The 18,880-nt window shown below is 34.6% G+C and overlaps 1 protein-coding gene across 1 annotated transcript; it reads left to right on the plus strand.

Moving 5' to 3' along the window:
* The first annotated feature begins 3,636 nt into the window (after positions 1 to 3,636).
* On the plus strand, positions 3,637 to 5,206 carry LOC145686417 (solute carrier family 25 member 3-like). Its single transcript, XM_081759710.1, has one exon. The coding sequence runs from the start codon at positions 3,904 to 3,906 to the stop codon at positions 4,969 to 4,971; it is 1,068 nt and encodes a 355-aa protein (XP_081615836.1). The 5' UTR covers positions 3,637 to 3,903; the 3' UTR covers positions 4,972 to 5,206.
* The last annotated feature ends 13,674 nt before the right edge of the window (positions 5,207 to 18,880 follow it).

Genomic DNA, 18,880 nt, shown 5'->3' on the forward strand with positions numbered 1-18,880 from the left:
CGAACCTTTCCTTGCACTTAAAGCGATGAAATGAGTGATATCATTTAATCTAAGATTGATGTAGTATACCTTAGAATAAGTAATTGTTACCAAATAAAGTCGGACATAAGTATTTATATTCTTCATTTGAACTATTTCAATTTTGCCCCCAACCTCCGAATAAATATGGAAGAACGTAAGGAACGAAAATAGGCACGATGCATTCTAAAATGAGTGAAATGTCCAGGCTTGCTGTATTTAAATATAATCCGAACCGATTCTTGGGGAAGCCACATCAGTTAAAATTTTGTAGTGTATCAGTGAAAGCTAAAACAAGCAAGCTTAGGCAATGTATTAATTCAAAGCAGTTTTCTCCTCGATTGTAGAGATAAAACGTAATTTTCATTACTTTAGCAGACGGCTCTCCAAATTTATATCGATTTTGTTGATTTTTTCACTAGATTTCACTACTTTACAAACACTTTACGAACCACAGCTGAGCGAGCGGAGGGAATTAGAAGCCCCGTAGGACTCATTTTTTCCTTATCTTTTAAGTTACACACGATTGGCATTGCAGCCATTGTAGACGGTCATTTTCCAAAACTTAACATACAATTACCGGCATTTCGTTCGTTGCTTGTATTCAACCACCTTCCGCCCTGGCAAATAGCTCCACCATAATATACTTACTTTCCCATGTATACTAATTTGCACATAGAATTTATTGAGTTTAAAACACGTACATTATCATTTAACTACCTTCACTATTAATATGGGGTTAACTTTAGCAGATGGCTCTACCTAATTAAATAACTTATTTTAATGTGTTTAGACTTAATAAATTGTATCTGGTATATAGAATCCTACGAAATGCGAAATTAAGTATGTTTTGGTGGATCTAATTGACGAGGCGGTAGGCAGATGAATGCAAGCAAGGAATGAGATGGCAGTAAGTACATATGAAGCTTTGGAAAATGACCGTCTGCAATGGTTGCAATGCCAAACGTGTGTAACTTAAAAAGTAGGAAAAAAACGAGCCGTGCGGGGCTTCTATTCCCCTTCGCTCGCTCAGCTATGCTACGTAAAGTGTTATGTAACGGCATACTTTTTTTGTTTAGGTAGCTTAAGTTAGTTTGGGTTACTTTAGCTTAGGCTGGGTTAAGATACTTGGGCATTACTCGAGCAGACGGTTCTACCAAATGTTCACACATTGCATTTTCCGGTTTCTTTTTGTAGAATATCCACTAAATGAAGAGCTATTGAATAAATCACGAACCAACTTGTGCTTGGTGGCCACAAAAAAAAGCACGAATGTCATTAACCGAGTCAGGGCAGGAGCGCAGCAGGAGGTCCCGAGCGGAGCGAGGGGCTGCGTTCGTAGAGAGCAGACATGTCAGCGACGGAGGATATGCACATAAACGAGGAAAGTGAAAAATACATAAAATATCCGCAATAATTTTTACATGGTGATTTAACCTGAATTCGTACTTTCTTCCTATATTTTCTGTGTTTTTGATGATTTAGGTAAGGTTTGGTTAGTTTTGTTAGTAATTACAGTTACGTAACACCAACTCATTTCTCCTGTAAACACGGTGATTTTACCTGATTTTGGCCCCCAAGTTCCAAAATTATCTATATGTAACAGTGTTATCCTAAATCTAGTGAAAAATGACCACAAAATCGATATAAATATGGTAGAGCCGTCTGGTAAAGTAATGCCTTAACATGTTATCAAGTATTCCACCTATAAATTTTTAATATGGTAAAGCCGTCTGCTGAAGTTAACCCTCTAATTTTTGTACTGATGTTCAGGGGCGCCCGAAAAAAATTTTCTAGGGAGGAGCCCATCTCCATGGATGCTATATTTGCTATATTACGGCAGGGGTGTCAACAACGGGGGGCTATGACGCAAACTGCGTCATTGAAATATTTGGGGGGGTTAAAATCTATATAAATATGTTTGATGAGGGGGGGGTAAAATTAATCGAAAAGAAGATTTTGTTCATGGGAGAAGACCTACGGATTGACAATTGGGGGGGTGCGTCATAGACATAAGGGGGGTGGGCACCACTGTATTACGTATACATTTTTGTAAGCCAGAAGGGGGCCCGGGTCCTACCATGCCTTCCCCTTCGGGCGCCCATGCTGATGTTAATTGTCAAGAGCCATCACTGACATTAAAGAATCCAATGGCTAAAAATTGTATACATTATATACGTATGAACACATACTTAAAAAAAAAAGTATAAGCATAAAATTCCATCCATATTTCGAAAGTAATGAAGTAACACTAGTGTATAAAATCCTAAAAGCGCTCAGCGCGCCAGTTTAAAACAAAAATCACCTTTTTATTTTGTAACTAAAACTAAATTAGGGCTTACTATTACATTTTATACACAGAGCTTACCTTTGTTTACCTTTTGGAAGAAATCAAGCGCCAAATATCTAAGACTACTCACCAATCCTACAGATGGCTCTATTTTCTAAACAATCGACAAACGTCAAGCGTTTTGAATCAAGCTTGAAATAGGCTTAATAGAAAGTTGATAAATTCAAGCTTCTCTTCAAGTTAAAAACAAGCTAAAATAAACGTTGATTGTCGCTTGTCGCATTCAAGCTTCTTTTCAAGTTAAAAACAAGCTAAAATAAACGTTGATTGTCGCTTGTCGCATCAACTGTACATTGCTAAGCCAAAATCAAGGGAAAGCGACCCTTGATTTAAGCTTACATGCTATCTGGGATGTATGGGGTCCTGGGTTCGGATTCCGGTGAAAGATCATTGAACACATTATGGTGGTCCAGGTTCCACCTTAAACTGTAGTCTACGTCTCATATAGCTTCAGTACTGAAAAGAGAGGCGAAATCCAAGGGTGCCGATCCTGGGGACCCGGGCCTCCAATGCTCATGTGGGCCCCCCACATTGTGTTTATGAATATTACAATGTTTGGCATAATTTGAATTTAATTTGTCTTAACGGTTAGCACACGCGCCTTTGGCGTGGGAGACTCGGGTTCGATTCCCAGCGCGAGAGCTCATGTGGTTCAGATTCCACGTTAATCAGTAGGTCCAGTCTCATATAGCCTCGCTGCTGAAACGGACGTTAAACTCAAAATCAACTCAACTCAACTCAATTTGTCTTAAAATTCTCATACATGCCTTCTGTAACCAAACACATCTGAATGCCCCCCCCCCTCAAAGTTACAGAGAAATTGGCGCCCTTGGCTAAACCTCCATAAATAACAATAGCCTATATGTGACCTATATGTAATAATTTTGAATTTGTTATTATATTTAGGCCTATACACCATAAACCTAGAAACCGAGGCTTGAAGTTGGATAACGGAAGAAACACTGGGTTAAATTAATTTAAAGTCTCCCACGATAGGTGATTCGAAAGATTATAAAGAGCAAGGACAATAAATGCTAGGAGCCATTGAACCCAAGCTATTGCGATTACGAAAGTTGTTTCACCAGAACTAGCTAACTTTTTTTTTTTTTTTTTTTTTTTTGTACTGGTCATAAGAACATAACATTTTAAATGGACAGTTAACGCTGCTAGATATATATTCTTTCAATATGATCGTCAGGTAAGATAACTATTGGATTTTCTTCCTTTTTAGAAAAGAAAGAGAAAAACGAGAGAAGGTTATAGGAAACTTACGAGGAAATCGAGCAAGTGCAGTTTCAAGGCCATCACATGCTGGTTCTTCCTCGAGTGATTATCACTCATGCATGGGAGTAGCATTAAAAATCCACGAAGCTTCCCGAATACCTCCGACCGTCAGGGACATTGAGCTTGTGACTGAATGCAAGATCGTATTGGAATTTATCACCTGATTCTTTTCTGTTCTTAGTGTTGTAGTTGTGGTTGTGATAGTGCTGTTTCCGAACTAAATAATCACTTTGAACATATTTCCAGCCAAAATGTTACAAAACTTTCTTGAAGTTGCTAAACACAATCCGTTTTTAAATCCAATTCAAAAAGCACAATGTGAAGCTGCGGCTGGTGGTGGGAACCAAAAACCGGCCGACACTCCTACTCCGCTTCCTCCAGCAGAGCAAACTAGCTGCGAATTTGGTTCCGCGAAATATTATGCATTGTGTGGTTTCGGCGGAATTCTGTCGTGTGGTATAACACACACTGCAGTAGTGCCAATTGATTTAGTGAAGTGCCGAATTCAAGTTAATCCTGAAAAGTACAAGTCTATTTTCAATGGGTTTAAAGTAACTCTCAAAGAAGATGGTGTACGTGGTCTTGCTCGTGGTTGGGCCCCAACCTTTTTCGGGTACTCAATGCAAGGTTTATGTAAGTTCGGCTTCTATGAAGTGTTCAAAATTTTGTACTCTAATTTACTCGGCGAGGAAAATTCATATCTGTGGAGAACATCCATTTACTTAGCTGCTTCTGCTTCTGCCGAATTCTTTGCCGATATTGCTCTCAGCCCCATGGAAGCCGTCAAAGTCCGAATTCAAACGCAACCTGGTTTTGTGTCTACGCTACGACAAGCAGCTCCGCTTATGTACAGACAAGAAGGTATGAGTGCGTTTTACAAAGGTTTGGTACCCTTGTGGATGCGACAAATTCCCTACACTATGATGAAATTTGCATGTTTTGAAAGAACTGTAGAAGCCCTGTACAAGCACGTCGTTCCGAAACCCCGTAGTGAGTGTTCGAAAGCTGAACAACTGGTGGTGACATTTGCTGCTGGATATATTGCTGGTGTGTTTTGTGCTATTGTTTCGCACCCTGCTGATACAGTGGTGTCGAAACTAAATCAAGATAGAGGCTCTACAGCGCTGGAAGCAGCAAGGAAGCTAGGTATGGCAGGGTTATGGAAAGGACTTACAGCTAGGATTATTATGATTGGTACACTAACTGCCCTACAGTGGTTCATTTACGATGGAGTGAAAGTGGCCTTCCGATTGCCCCGACCTCCTCCACCAGAGATGCCAGAATCATTAAAGAAGAAATTAGCCTTAAAACAAGAGTAATAGCTCATATTGCATGGATAAAAACTGTCACTAATTAATTTATAATGGTGATTGAATTAAAAATAATAGTGGAGTGAAGTGAAGTGTGCGTATTTGTTTCTTTGTTCTATTTTCTCCTAGTGTTTCCAGTTCTTAGTTGTTTGTCTTTAATTGGCTTATAGCTAAATTTTACATAGTGTCTGTTATCATTAGAGTAATGCAAAAATAAGGTGCTACTTATGATTCTTGGAATCCGTGATTTGGACAAAAGTGAAATACTAAAGTAAAATTTAGAATTTGCCGTACAATTCGCTGACATTTACAAACATCGAACTTCTATCGTGATTGAAATGTAAATGAAATGAAATCTTTAAGTTTTACGTCCCACGGTTATGCCGGTTAGGCTAAAGGAGACGGTGATAATGAGTGATGAATGAAATGGTGGAATGAAGAAAGTGGGAGGAAACGGGAGAACCCCGAGAAACCCACGCACACGGTGTTTGTCCACCACAAAGTTCACTTGGCGGGGGCTGGGATCGAACCCGGGACCCCAAGCACCAGAGGTGAACGCTCTACCACTGAGCCACCGCGGCCCTATGTGATTGAAATGTGTGGGCATTATTCTACTATATACAATAATAAGAATCTTTCGAATCAGTGGCGTACGCAAGGGGGATTTTTACCCCTTTTTGAGCAATATATGCAGAATCATACATTTACTGTGCGATATATATATATATATATATATATATATATATATATATATATATATATATATATATATATATATATATATATATATATATATGTGTGTGTGTGTGTGTGTGTGTGTGTGTGTGTATGTGTGTGTGTAGGTCTTGAAAAGATATGAAATTAAGTCCTTTAACCTCCTTTTGAAATTCTGCGTACGCCACTGTATCGAATTTATTTATTTGTTTCCTTCAAAAATTTGTGTAGACCTATTTCATCATTGTTCAAGTATTGTAACATCTTGATCATCACTTTTGCTTTACAAAGTAGCAAATGCAAAAGAAGAAAGTGAGATCTATAGTTATGTCATGTAGGCTAAAGGAAATGGTGATAATAAGAATGAATGAAATGGTGGAATGAGGAAAGTTTGAGGAAACAAAAATCTCCGAGAAAACCCACATACACGGTGTTTGTATACCACAAAGCCCACTTGGCGCGAACTGAGATCGAACCATGGACCCGACGCATCACAGGTGAAAGGTATACTACTGATCCGCCGCCCTAATTACAAAAGAAATTTGGATACTACTCTATTTTAACTGATAACCCATCTTGTGTTACGTTGGCTAAGGTTACGAAATATGTAGGAAATCAGGTCTGGCTTAAGACATTACTTTCTGATATATTAGAGTAGTGTAATTTATTTATTAGACAAACTTTCAGGTACAGCTTGCGAAGCCAATTTGCGCTAGAACAACAACAATAGACAAGGAAGTCGACCGGTCCCTATATTTAGAGGTAACTTTAAAAATATTGGAAATACCATGTTAGGGTTGTAGGACTGGATTCAAACCTGAGACCTCTCGACTACTAAGCAACAATGCTAATAACAGCCTATTCTATTCAGCAGAAGGTACCATTCAAGATAGTATTCCGACATTCACCTAATGTATTCTAGGGCCGCGGTGGCTCAGTGGTAGAGCGTTCACCTCTGGTGCTTGGGGTCCCGGGTTCGATCCCAGCCACCACCAAGTGAACTTTGTGGTGGAGAAACACGTGTGCGTGGGTTTTCTCGGGGTTCTTCTGTTTCCTTCCACTTTCTTCACTCCACCATTTCATTCATTTCTCATAATCACAGTCTATTTTGGCATAATCGTGGGACGTAAAACTCAAAGATTTCATTTCATTTTTTCCCCTAATGTATTCTAAAACTAGAATCTCACAGAAAATAACTTTTACTGGTAATCATACATGGAAACCCCAAAATAATTAAATAGCCTATTGTTGTGTATGTAGGCGTTCTGCACGCGTTAGCAAGATTCAAGTTTAGCCTCACTTTTACCTCCGAGTATATGAGATATGAAGGTACAGCTTAACGTGGATCACAACCACATAAATTCCTATCTGGACTCAAACCTGGGTTTCTTGCGCCGAGAGACGAGAGCGCTAGCGAGAGACGATGCTAAAGCCTGGTAGCATCGTCCGCTCCACCGACTTTACCCCCCCCCCCCCCAGACATGTTGTACTGTAATCTAGATTAAGTAATAAAAACAATTATTTTCGGTATAAAAAAAACTTGCCCCCAAAAATGTATCTGGCTCTCTGCTTGCCCCTGCCCTCAAGAAATTAAAGCTTGCGACATCACTGGTATTAGCGTGAGCGGTGCACTTGCATTATGCTCAGTGTTTCTTCCAGACATGTTTTTGGGGGGCAGTGCCTTCTCCCTCCTCCCGAGCTCTGACAGTGCCCTCGGAGGAGACCAAGATAATACATCTATAATATAATAATAAATATAATAGTACCGTGTGAAAATAATATGTGCCCCTCCGAATACTAACGTTTTTTTTCTGAAAGAAACACTGATTATGGTACCCCAAAGAGACTGTACCATTTAATAATTTGAATTGATTCATTTGTTTGTAAAGGTGGTGAACTAACGTTCTTGCTTCGCAATTCAGAAGTTCCAAACTAATATCCAACCATTGGTCATCCTGAAATATCTTCATGATGATAATGATGATGACTATTATTATTATTATTATTATTATTATTATTATTATTATTATTATTATTATTATTATTATTATTATTATTATTATTATATAAGGTTCTTCGCTAGCTCATCCCCAACTTCTTCGATTTCTAGTGAATAACGTAAAAGATAATGAAGAATATATAAAAATAGTATAAAATAGGCCAGATATTATCTTCAGAACGCTACCATATGATGTGTAATTGTTTTCAAAACCTGTCGTATAGTGTGTAAATGTGGGTGCAGAACAATTGGACCACTTGGATACCAAAAGTGGTTTAGGTTCAAAAAATGGACTAATGCCTCCTTTACTTCTATACATAGGTACCTTTTTTTTATAAACATTTTTGTAAACAGTAATGGATAGGCCTATGGTATAGCTATGGTTGCCAATATGACAGAAATATGAACTTGTTCGTCAGGTATTGAATTTCAAATTTGTCTCCTGGGAAATTTCAATTTTGGTCTTGGCCACTTGGTACTCAAACGGCTTAATTATGACTTCATAAACTGTAAACCCAAATTTCTAGTTTAGAAGAAAAAAATTGGAATCGGTTATTAGTTTATTTAATAAGATTTTGTAGGTACCATCTGGCTTCGTTTATATATATATATATATATATATATATATATATATATATATATATATATATTAATATTCTTCATTGTCTTTTTAAGTTATTCACTAGAATTCAAAAATGTAGACTGAGTTCAGCAGAGTCTCAAATACCAATTTCATTAGGTAAATGGTGAGATAACATATTTCTAAATGTGTAAATGTGTGGCCGAATTCGTTTCAAATTTTCTTCTCAAGTTTCATGATGGTCATTTGCAGCGTAATATGGTTTCACCATTACCTGGATCTTTGTTCATAAATAAACACATAAAATGAAATCTTTCAGTTTAATGTTCCACGATTATGCTTCAGGCTGAGACACTAGATGATTAAAAAATCAATGGAGTGATAGTGTGGAAGGAAACGGGAGTACCCCGAGGAAACTCATGGACACGATATGTCCACCATAAGCTTACTAGGCCGGGAATCGAACCAGGGACCCCACACACCAAAGATAAACGCTCTACCACTGAGCCGCCGTGCCTCCCCACATATAAACAAAGAAGTGAATCATAAATTTAAGAGGATTCATCACTACGGTAATTCACCCGTCTTTTTGTTTTTCTTTCTTCAAAAAATATTAGCTTCAAGAAATATTATTAAAAATTGATTAAATAATTTTGTGGTACTTATAAAATAATATTCAGTCAAATGGTGTTGTCGAAATGTTCTTCCCTGCCAAAAAATAAGATTTTAATTTTGATTTCAGATTCTGATTTATTAATAATTCTGTAGATCATGTTACAGAAACAAAAGTGATACAGAATTCATCAATATTTAAAATAGATAACGAATAAAATACTTCTTTTACCAGAGCTGGATTAACAAATCTGGAGGCCAGAAAAAAAATGTGGCCCGTGCTGACTTTGCCTAACACGTTTCTGTGAAAGTACAGTAGGAAAGTTAAGGGAAATCTTTCATATTTTTGAGCATATTTCATTTTATGATGATTGTATTTTTATGATCTTTTTTTTCTTAGATAGCCAGTTGAGATTTTGATCAAGAGTGGAGGTCCGGGGCTACAGCCCCCCTAAGCCCCCCATTAATCCGGCCCTGTGTTTACCATATTATGAAGATGTAATATGAAGTAAATCACAACATAAAATAATTTTACAAGCTATATAGTAATAACAATAATAATATATATTTATTACACAGTATTTAAATTATTAATTATGTTTGTAGTTACTAGCCACTATATACAAGAAAAAAATTTAATCAATTTTTAAAGTTGTACAGTGAGCTGCTTAGATATTTCTTATAATCGTATTTACTGTATAGGGCATGCTATTTAATAGTGCACTAACTTGACGAAAGAACTCATTCTCTGATTGTCTTTTGTATAGCCCAGATGCGTTTTATATAATTTTACATCCGTATGAATATGCGACTATCCATATGTATATGTTCGATAATAGATAGTAAATAAATTATCTTTTCCATGCATAAGGTAGCTGTTAGTCTCTTCATATCATTTTCTAACGCTTTGGCGCCAAACTGCTCTACAGTGAAACAGCACCTTGCAAGCATTTCTATTTTACTAAGTAACATTATGTAGGAGGCCTACTAGAAAATTTAATCAAATTGAAAGGTCATTCCTTAAATTTAGGAATGTTTTCAAATATATATATATATATATATATATATATATACTATAAAGGAAAGCGATTACAAGACTGGTGAAAATATGTATAGTCCAACAGCGTGTGCCTTTAGGATGAAATGAATGGATGTTAATAATTTCTAATTCATGTGAATTTTTGGTGGACAATACCGTCTCTGTGGGTTTTCTCGGGGTTCTCCTGTTTTCGCACATCACTCTAATTACACAAGTTTTTCATTAATAGTGCACTTTCGTAAATTATTCATCAGTTTTAGATTACAAGGCATAACTGTGCGCGTAAAACCTAAATTTCATTTAATTCTAAAAATAAATTAAAATCGAATTGTTACTTAGCAATAAGCAAAATAATAAATGTAAAGGAAAGGAGAGTATTTGAAAATTGCTGTGCTTGTTCATCATAAAGCTCATGTGACACGAATTTAGCTCGAAAATACGAACATGAATGCTCTACCACCAAGTTTCCGTGCCACCTTGGGTATTATACTGGAATGTTTTGTTAAATTTCGTGTGCTGTTTTCACTAGTTTTCCTTTTCTATTAAAATATCTATACTGTATACCCAGTTAATTGTGCAACAAATATATAGTAATAGCAAACATTTTTTTAGAACACGAAGCACTCGGGCTAGCAATATGGCATACATTCAAATGAGTGGTGCTTATTCAGCAGGTTCCAATGTTCTTTTTTTTTAAATTTATTTTCTCTACATTTTATTTATGTATGTGTGTGTTTACGTATTTAGCTCTGAAGACTGAATTTGGATATTTCTTAATACAAATGACTACCGAATTGCTTGACGATTATAAATAATCAGTAAACATTCGCTGCTATCACTAGAAATAACTGAAACAACTTAGTATCACTCATAAAGTTTGAATATTTTAATTTTTCTGTTGATACCTAAGCATACAACAACGTACATACAAACAACTTAATGGTAAATCCATGCAACAATAAATCAAGTCTAGAGGACGCGGTAGCTCATTGGTAGAACGCTCACCCTTGGTGTGAAGGATCTATGATTCGATCCCAGGGCATGTGAGCTTATGAATAAATCATGTCCGTCAATTTTCTTGGGGTTCTTCCTCTCCCACCCCCAATCTCACTTCATCAATTCTTTCATAGTCATTCACTGGATTTCAAAATCATTTAATTGTAAATTTCTTAGATCAATAAGAATTCCTGTATTTACTTAGGTTCATCTTATATCTTTTAAAATAGAGGAAGCAAGGCGGTTGTTTTCTCAGTCAAGTATAACAGCATAAAACAATTTCGTGAAGGAATAAACATAAGCTCACTATTTGATGTTCTTAGCCTTCTTATCCGCTCATCATTTGCCCTTTGTGATTTTTCGATTGTTTTGTCTAATTTGAATAAGTGAACCAACTGTATTTCTCAATATCTGGCGTAGTTATGTTTCATTACTGACATTTATAAATAAATCACTGATATTACGTTGGACACATACAGTATACCAACACTGTCCGATATTTGAAGCATACAGGAAAGAGAATTGGTTAAGAACCAGACTGAAACCGAACTTCACAAAGTAGAGCTACGAGAAACTTCCCAGCATGTATCATTAGTTTCAGTATAATCTACAAACCGCCATCAATAAATCACACATTTTATATCGCTTCATATTGCGTATATAACTAATGATACCATGTTTAAACCTGTAGTGAACTGAGGATAAGAGGTAAGTAATGTTTTATATTGTTCTCAAAGTTGATCCAATTTGCATCTGGCTTGTGTTCATCTTTCAAAGACCACTGAAAATTAGGATTCAAATTTAATGGTAAAAAATAAGATAAGCCAAGAAATATTTGAAAGGTATGGTGAATATGAACCAGGGGATCAGTTACTGACTTGAAGATATGGAAGGCAGGAATCAAGTGTGTTCTAATGTCTTGAAATTATTATTTTCTGAATTTTATTCTCGATAAATTACACATAATATGAGCAGAATATAAAATCTACAACGTGACCCAATCCTGAGGGTAGCGAAATAGAATTGTACTTTAATTAGAAATGTAAATTAGAAGAATATTCAAATTCGTGATGTGGCTTGTTAACTCTTTTCATGGTATTAAAGTAATAATAACTTAATAATACCATAATTGACCCATATTGTACTTTCAAAAGTTGGTCCCTACTATTTTTAAGTATTACAGGTATACCAGGAAGAAGTTATATATCTGATGATACAAAAGATCTTTCTGACAGCTAGTACACTTTTGTTTATAGTTTGTAGCATAATACAATAATGGCTATCGTACGAATCACAGAAATTAAAAGAAAGGGAAAATAAACCTGGCTATATGTTTGTTAAGAGTCCTCTAGTCTAGTTTAAAATTAAGCAGGAAAGATTTTGATATGTTCAATTACACTAAATACTTTAAACAACAGAAAAGAAACCTTCATTTTACAAAGTGCTGCTTAGATATGAATGCAGTGTCTTTTGCAATGAAGTAGGGATCACAGTTTTTAAACAAGATAGTATCGTATCATAGTTTAAACTGCGCCAAGTTTTTTCTTGTCCTTTTCTTTCTTCCTTTTACTTTCCTTTATTGAAGGGAAAATAAGAAAAACTTTCATCGTTTATTAAATACCTAATTCATTAAAATGATCCACTAACCAACCAATATTTAAAGAGAGTCGTGATATACTGGAGATGGTCTTTCGTTTTTATCCTCATACAGGGTGTTTATTGGTCTTGAAAGCCCCGAAAAACTCGCGAAATTAAGAAACGATCATAAAAGTCAAGAAAAAGTCACGAAATTTAACATTTGAGTCACTTTTTTTTTTTATCTGAACAAAAATAAGTACAGACTGGAAACTTTTGTTCTATAAAACGTCAAAATTCATCACCAAAATTGTCTTATGGTCGGCTTTAGACGCTACCAAATGATAAGCAAAGCACGCTTCTGTCGCACCCAAATTCGCTCTTCAGAATGTTACGAAATTTTATGGTTTGGTAAAGAAAAGGTCATGAAAAAGTCACAAAACTTCATTTTGGAATTTTAGTAGACACCCTGTCATATTATTTTATCTGTGTCGATGATATGCTGTGTACTGATGAAGCTGATAAGAAAGTCAAAATTTTATTAATCAGTGTTCTAAAATGCCCATGTTTTATGTGATAACGATAATAGTTTCAAATTTTCTCCTCAACTCCTGCAGTAGAGTCATTCTATGTCAAATAGATACAGTTTTTTTTTTTATTTTAAAAACATAGGCACTCTTGGAAGTTTGAAAGAAACGCGAAATTTTATTGGTAGTAGTGTAATGTATTCTACGGCAAAAGGTGAAATAGAAAGGTGAAGAAAACGATTATAATTAATGCATAGTATTAAAGAGAGCAATTCCAATGTTGAAGACTTAAACTAGATATGTAATGCTTGGAAAGTTCTTAACTCTGGTGATCCAAGTAATGTGCTATAGAGGAGTCAGCAAGAGAAGGTCACTGACAGCTCGCAATGACGTTGCCTACTCACGTGTCAAAGCTTTTTTCGGTGAATTTATAATGGCAATTCTAAAATGGCCATTAGAACGTGGTTGGTAACAGTAGCACCAAAGTAAGGGGCTTCAATTTCTTCCCGCATGTGGCAAAAAATTTCAGAGACCATTTCTTGTTGGCCCTGCTATAGTAAAGGCATGACAAAAAAAAAAAAAAAAAAAATAATAATAATAATAATAATAATAATAATAATGTTGTAAGTCTTCCAAGTGAGTCGATCTATTTACTTTCTTTGTTATCTTGACTTCTAATTGAAAGCTACAGATCTGGGATCGGTACTGTTCTAAAAGAATAAGGAGAAGAGAGCTGAAATAACAAGAGAGGTAAGAATTAGCGACATAACAGGAAAACATATCCGACATATTTGATACCATCTAAATACAGTAGAACGATGCAGCTTACAATACTACCGAAAGGCAATGCTACTAAAATGAATTCTACTGTAATATGACAGACATAAAACTCAACGAACCCATGTTCACTAATCAAAACTTCATCCGAATATTCTTTCGATGTTCAAATGAATAAATTATTAGCTATATTTCGGAATAAGCTGCTTCCCTTCCTCAGGCCTCGAAGTATGGGCAGGATTAGATTTTCACTATTTCACATCTTTAACCATACATTAGTAGTTTATAGTCATGTTCATTGTTGATTTAAAGTAATGAGGAGGATCTGATCCTGCTCATGCTTCAAGATCTGAGGAAAGGAAGCTGTTCATTTCTGAAATATACAGCATAGTCGATGATTTATTAATTTGCTCATTGGAGGAATACTGACGTGAGTTTTGCTTAACATATTCTAGATGCTTCAATTATAATTATAAAAGTGCCCCTGATCCTGTGCCGTCAGATAGTCATATTTTAACTTCAGATTTTTAAGATGCTAAGTAATGAATTTTTATGTAAAAGCATAGATATGTAGCTATTCGGAAACCTTAAATTTTTGAACTTAATTTTAAAAAAATGAGTGGGTTGATTTTGAGTTCAAAGTCCTGTTCAGCAGTGAGGCTATATGAGACGTGGACTTACTTATTAATGAGGAATCCGAACCACATAAGCTCCCACCGGGAAAAAAAGATATTTTGTTACAAACGTTATTAAAATGCACATCTTCAAACAATTATAAAGTTTTTTTGGGTCCTTTATTCATTCTTATATTTTAATTAGTGGCTGGGATAAATATAATAATAATAATAATAATAATAATAATAATAATAATAATAATAATAATAATAATAATAATAATAATAATAATAATTTTTGACATTCTAATCTTCCTAATTGCTATTATAATAACTGAAGATGATTACAATTTTGTATTGTTTACTTTTGATAATATCTTATGTACACAAATAGTAATTAAAATCTGAAAGTGTAAGAGAGAAAATTGGTGATTTGATATGAAGTGACAAACAGAATTACGATCTTTGGAATAGTCTCTTGATGAAGATTTATTGAATTATGAAATATTTACTTTGAAGTATGATGCATACTTAAAAGACTCTTGCTCCTATGATTTTGAGCAAAGGTCTTCTATAAAATAGATGAATACGATTCTTCAAAACATTACTCTGATTTCAAAAGTAATTTTGTGGAATTATCTTTCTTTTCTATCTTATATTTACATTCGTAAGTTCAGCTAAAAATGAGTCTCGACTTGTTACAGGTCTCAAAGATAATCGTGAGATCAACGATAAGAAGGCTAATGTAAAGACTAGTAGAAATATAGTCTGAGTGAAAACAGTTCATATAAACTTGTATCAAAAATGAAATCTACCTTTCAACTTACTGTTAGAGCCCAAGGAGATAAATGCTTAATACAAACGAAAATATAATTAAATCACGTTTGTGATAGGAAACGGGAGAATCTCAAGACAGAACTCAGATACAATTCTGTCCACCAAAGCTTACATGTTCTGGTTTGAATCACAATAGATTTGACTATTCAATTTTGAAACTCAAATTGTTATCAGAAGAAATACATGACCATAAGTAAGTTGCTATTTGTTATCTACTTGTTATTTCACTTTAGCAGAATACATGTAAATGCACAATGCACACGTAAATACACGCAGAATACACAATAATTAAAATTCAGGCATTTTATTTTCGAATAGCTATTCCATAAAGCAAAATATATTAAATATAAGCAATTGATTCAGCAATCTGAAGAAAGTTTACATACAAGTATTATTGTAGAAACGTATCTCTAATGCTGCTCTTCTGTTATCATGCTACGTGACATACGGATTAACCATATTCACATCAAATTGTCTTAAATAACGAAGAGTAAATATCTAGTTTTATTGAAGAAAGGTCTTACTCAATATAGCAGGACTTCTGCGACCTCTGATGTAAAAGTTACCTGCTGCACAGAGACTCTCAATGAAATTTTCGATTATCTAAATAAAACTATTTTTTTACATAAGAAATGCTCTCATCTACAATATATAATATCTAAAAGTAATTGAATTTATTCTACAGGGTCCGGCAGAAAAACCTGACGATTTTCAAATTGAAATTATGACTAGATTGATTCTTTCATAAATGATACATTATTTGCGAATTGAACTACAACTCAGAAAGTATTTTACTTACAATAATTAGGTATGAAATATACTATTCCTAATTTTTGAAAATTACAGTTTTCACATGATTTTTCTCATTGTCAACACTTTTTTTTTTTCTTAATCTCCATTGTCGATTGTTACACAGTTTTCCTGAAGATCTCTCCGTTAACGCGCAAGCTGTTTCCCGAAAGTTCCTAATCCACAACAGTAATGTAATTTGTGGACTTAGAACATTGTGGTTTCGATTATTGTTAAATTACCAACGAAATACACTGACTAATTATCACTGATTCATTCCTTTTAAAACACGTCTGCAAGATAAATGCTCGATGTCCTGTTGCCCAACGTTAAATGGCAACAAATGATATGAGCTTGTTACGATGTTACAGTCACCCTCAACAATAACGTATACCCAGAATTGACCTTTAAAAAAATGGAAGGAAAAGAGAAACGTAGCTTTCAGTTACGCTAGTCGTGAATACGGCGCTCAGATATGTGAAAAACATATTAAATAATAGGAACGGGCCACTGCAGTAGATTTTCCTGCTTGAACTTCATAAAGTAAATCGTGTTATGCAGTTATAAATGAAACATTTTCTTCTGAAATACGAACAAAATTATGAGACCTTTCTTAAAACGTCACCCAGGGAAAATTCACCGAAAACAGTAAACTACCTTTTGTAGATTTTACCATAAAAAATGACTTATGTCATATATTAAGGATATTAATGAAATATTTGTTTATGAAATATCAAGAAAATTACACGTCTTACTTCACAGTATTCAAAAAATAAATAAATAAATAAAACTAAACTACACCTTGTGAATTTCTTGATAGGAGTTTGCCCCCTCATAGACTTCTTTCAGGACAAATGAACTGTGTCACATTATCAGTTTATTAATTAAATATGAACAAAATCATCTGATCGTTTTTGTGAAAATCGTCCGAAAAAAACCCTCCAAGATTAAACTACGCCTTGTAGATATCATCAGGCCAAATAAATTGTGTCATATTATCAGGTTATTAATGGAATGTATATTTATGAAATATGAACAAAATTGCGTAAATAATTTTTTTATCTGGAACAAGGAGAAATCGCCACAATAGTGAACAGATTTAATCATTGTTTCAATATCATAAGAAGGGTGATAGAACTCAGTGTAATAATTATCGAAGCATCTCTCTTCCATCAGCATTCTATAAAATCCTCTCAAACATTCTGTTATCAAGATTGACCCTATACGCAGATGAAATTATTGGAGATTATCAGTGCGGATTTAGGCAAAATCGATCAACAATCGACCAGATTTTTACCATTCGACAAATACTTGAAAAGAAATGGAAATACATTACCCCGGCACATCAATTATTTATTGAGTTTAGAAAGACCTACAACATAGTTAAGGGAAAACATTGTTTAACATTCTGACAAAATTTGAAATATCGGAAAATTTAGTTAGGTTAATTAAGATGTGTTTTAATGAATCCCAAAGTAAAGTCCGAGTAGGAAAATTCTTGTCCATGAGCTCTCACTTCGAGAATGATCTGAATCAAGGGGATGTGTTGTCGCCATTAATATTCAACTTGTTCTAGAGTACACTAAAAGGAAATCAAAAATTACAACTAAAGCCTAGAGCAGAATGATTTTCAACAGTTTATGGCCTATGCTGATGATGTAAAATTGATAGGATGATAGGAGAACAATAGAAAGAAATGCAGAGGTTTGATTAATACTTGTAGCGACATGGGTTTAGAAGTAAATGTAGACAAAACTAAATACATGGAAATCAACCAGGATCGCAATACTGCAAATTATTGGTACGTCAAAATATCAAATAATACTTTCAACAAACTGGATACTTTCAAATATCTAGGGTCAATTTAAGAGATCAAAATCATATCCACGAAAAAAATTAAATGTCTACTGAAAGCAGGGAATTCGTGTTACTAATTCAGTTCAAAATATCTTGTAATCGCAAATTCTGTCGAGGAATTTGAAGTTTAAAATATATAAAACAATAATAATGTCTGTTGTGCTGTATGGTTGAGAAATATGGTCGCTTACTCTGAGTGAAGAACGCAGACTGAAAGTATTTGAGAATAAAGTCTTGAGGCGAATATTCGGATCCAAGACGAACGAAAATATAGAATGACGGAAACGTCATAACGAGGAACTATAATTTATATGATTTACAAGACATTCTTAGCATCATCAAGTGTAGAAGGCTCAGGTGGTCAGGTCATGTAGCCAGAATAAAAGAAAGTAGAAACACTTTCAAGATCTTAAGTGGAAATCCAACCGGAAAACGATCATTAGGAAGACAATTTTAAGGAAGGACAATATTAAGATGGACCTCGCAGAAATAGGAATACAGAGTAGAAACTGGATCCAGTTAGATAAGGACAGAAGTCAATGGAGGGCTTTCGTAAGCGCGGCATTAAACCTCGAAGTTTCTAGGTCATAGAGTTAGTTAGCTAATGAATGTCCTTAAAGGTAAAGGTTATAATGTTTTGTATCAACTTTAGAGTACAGAAATATTTTATATTTTCATCCACATTATTATACATAATTGGAAAATATATTTCATATGAGAAAAGCCTTTTATGAATTTGTTGATAGAATTGTTAAAAATATCATCTCACTCTTTGCCTGGATTTTCTTTTTCAATATTAAGAGCCGATTCTTGTCTCTGAGATAGTAAGCTTCAAAAACATTTCTTTCAATTTTAGAGATGGCACGATTCAAAATTTCATTATCATCTCTAAATTCCTTAATATGCTCCTTCACTCCTTTTTTTTTTTTTTTTTTTTTTTTTTTTTTTTTTTTTTTTTTTTTTGTCATGCCAATCTATGATGCCTTATAATCACAAAACTCC

Source organism: Thermobia domestica, chromosome 5, assembly GCF_964235325.1.
Source record: "Thermobia domestica chromosome 5, izTheDome1.hap1.1, whole genome shotgun sequence".
Classification (NCBI taxonomy): Eukaryota; Metazoa; Arthropoda; class Insecta; order Zygentoma; family Lepismatidae; genus Thermobia; species Thermobia domestica.

Bases quoted from the DNA above. Each gene is read 5' to 3' on its own strand.
- LOC145686417 (XM_081759710.1), top strand. From the start codon at position 3,904: ATGTTACAAAACTTTCTTGAAGTTGCTAAACACAATCCGTTTTTAAAT.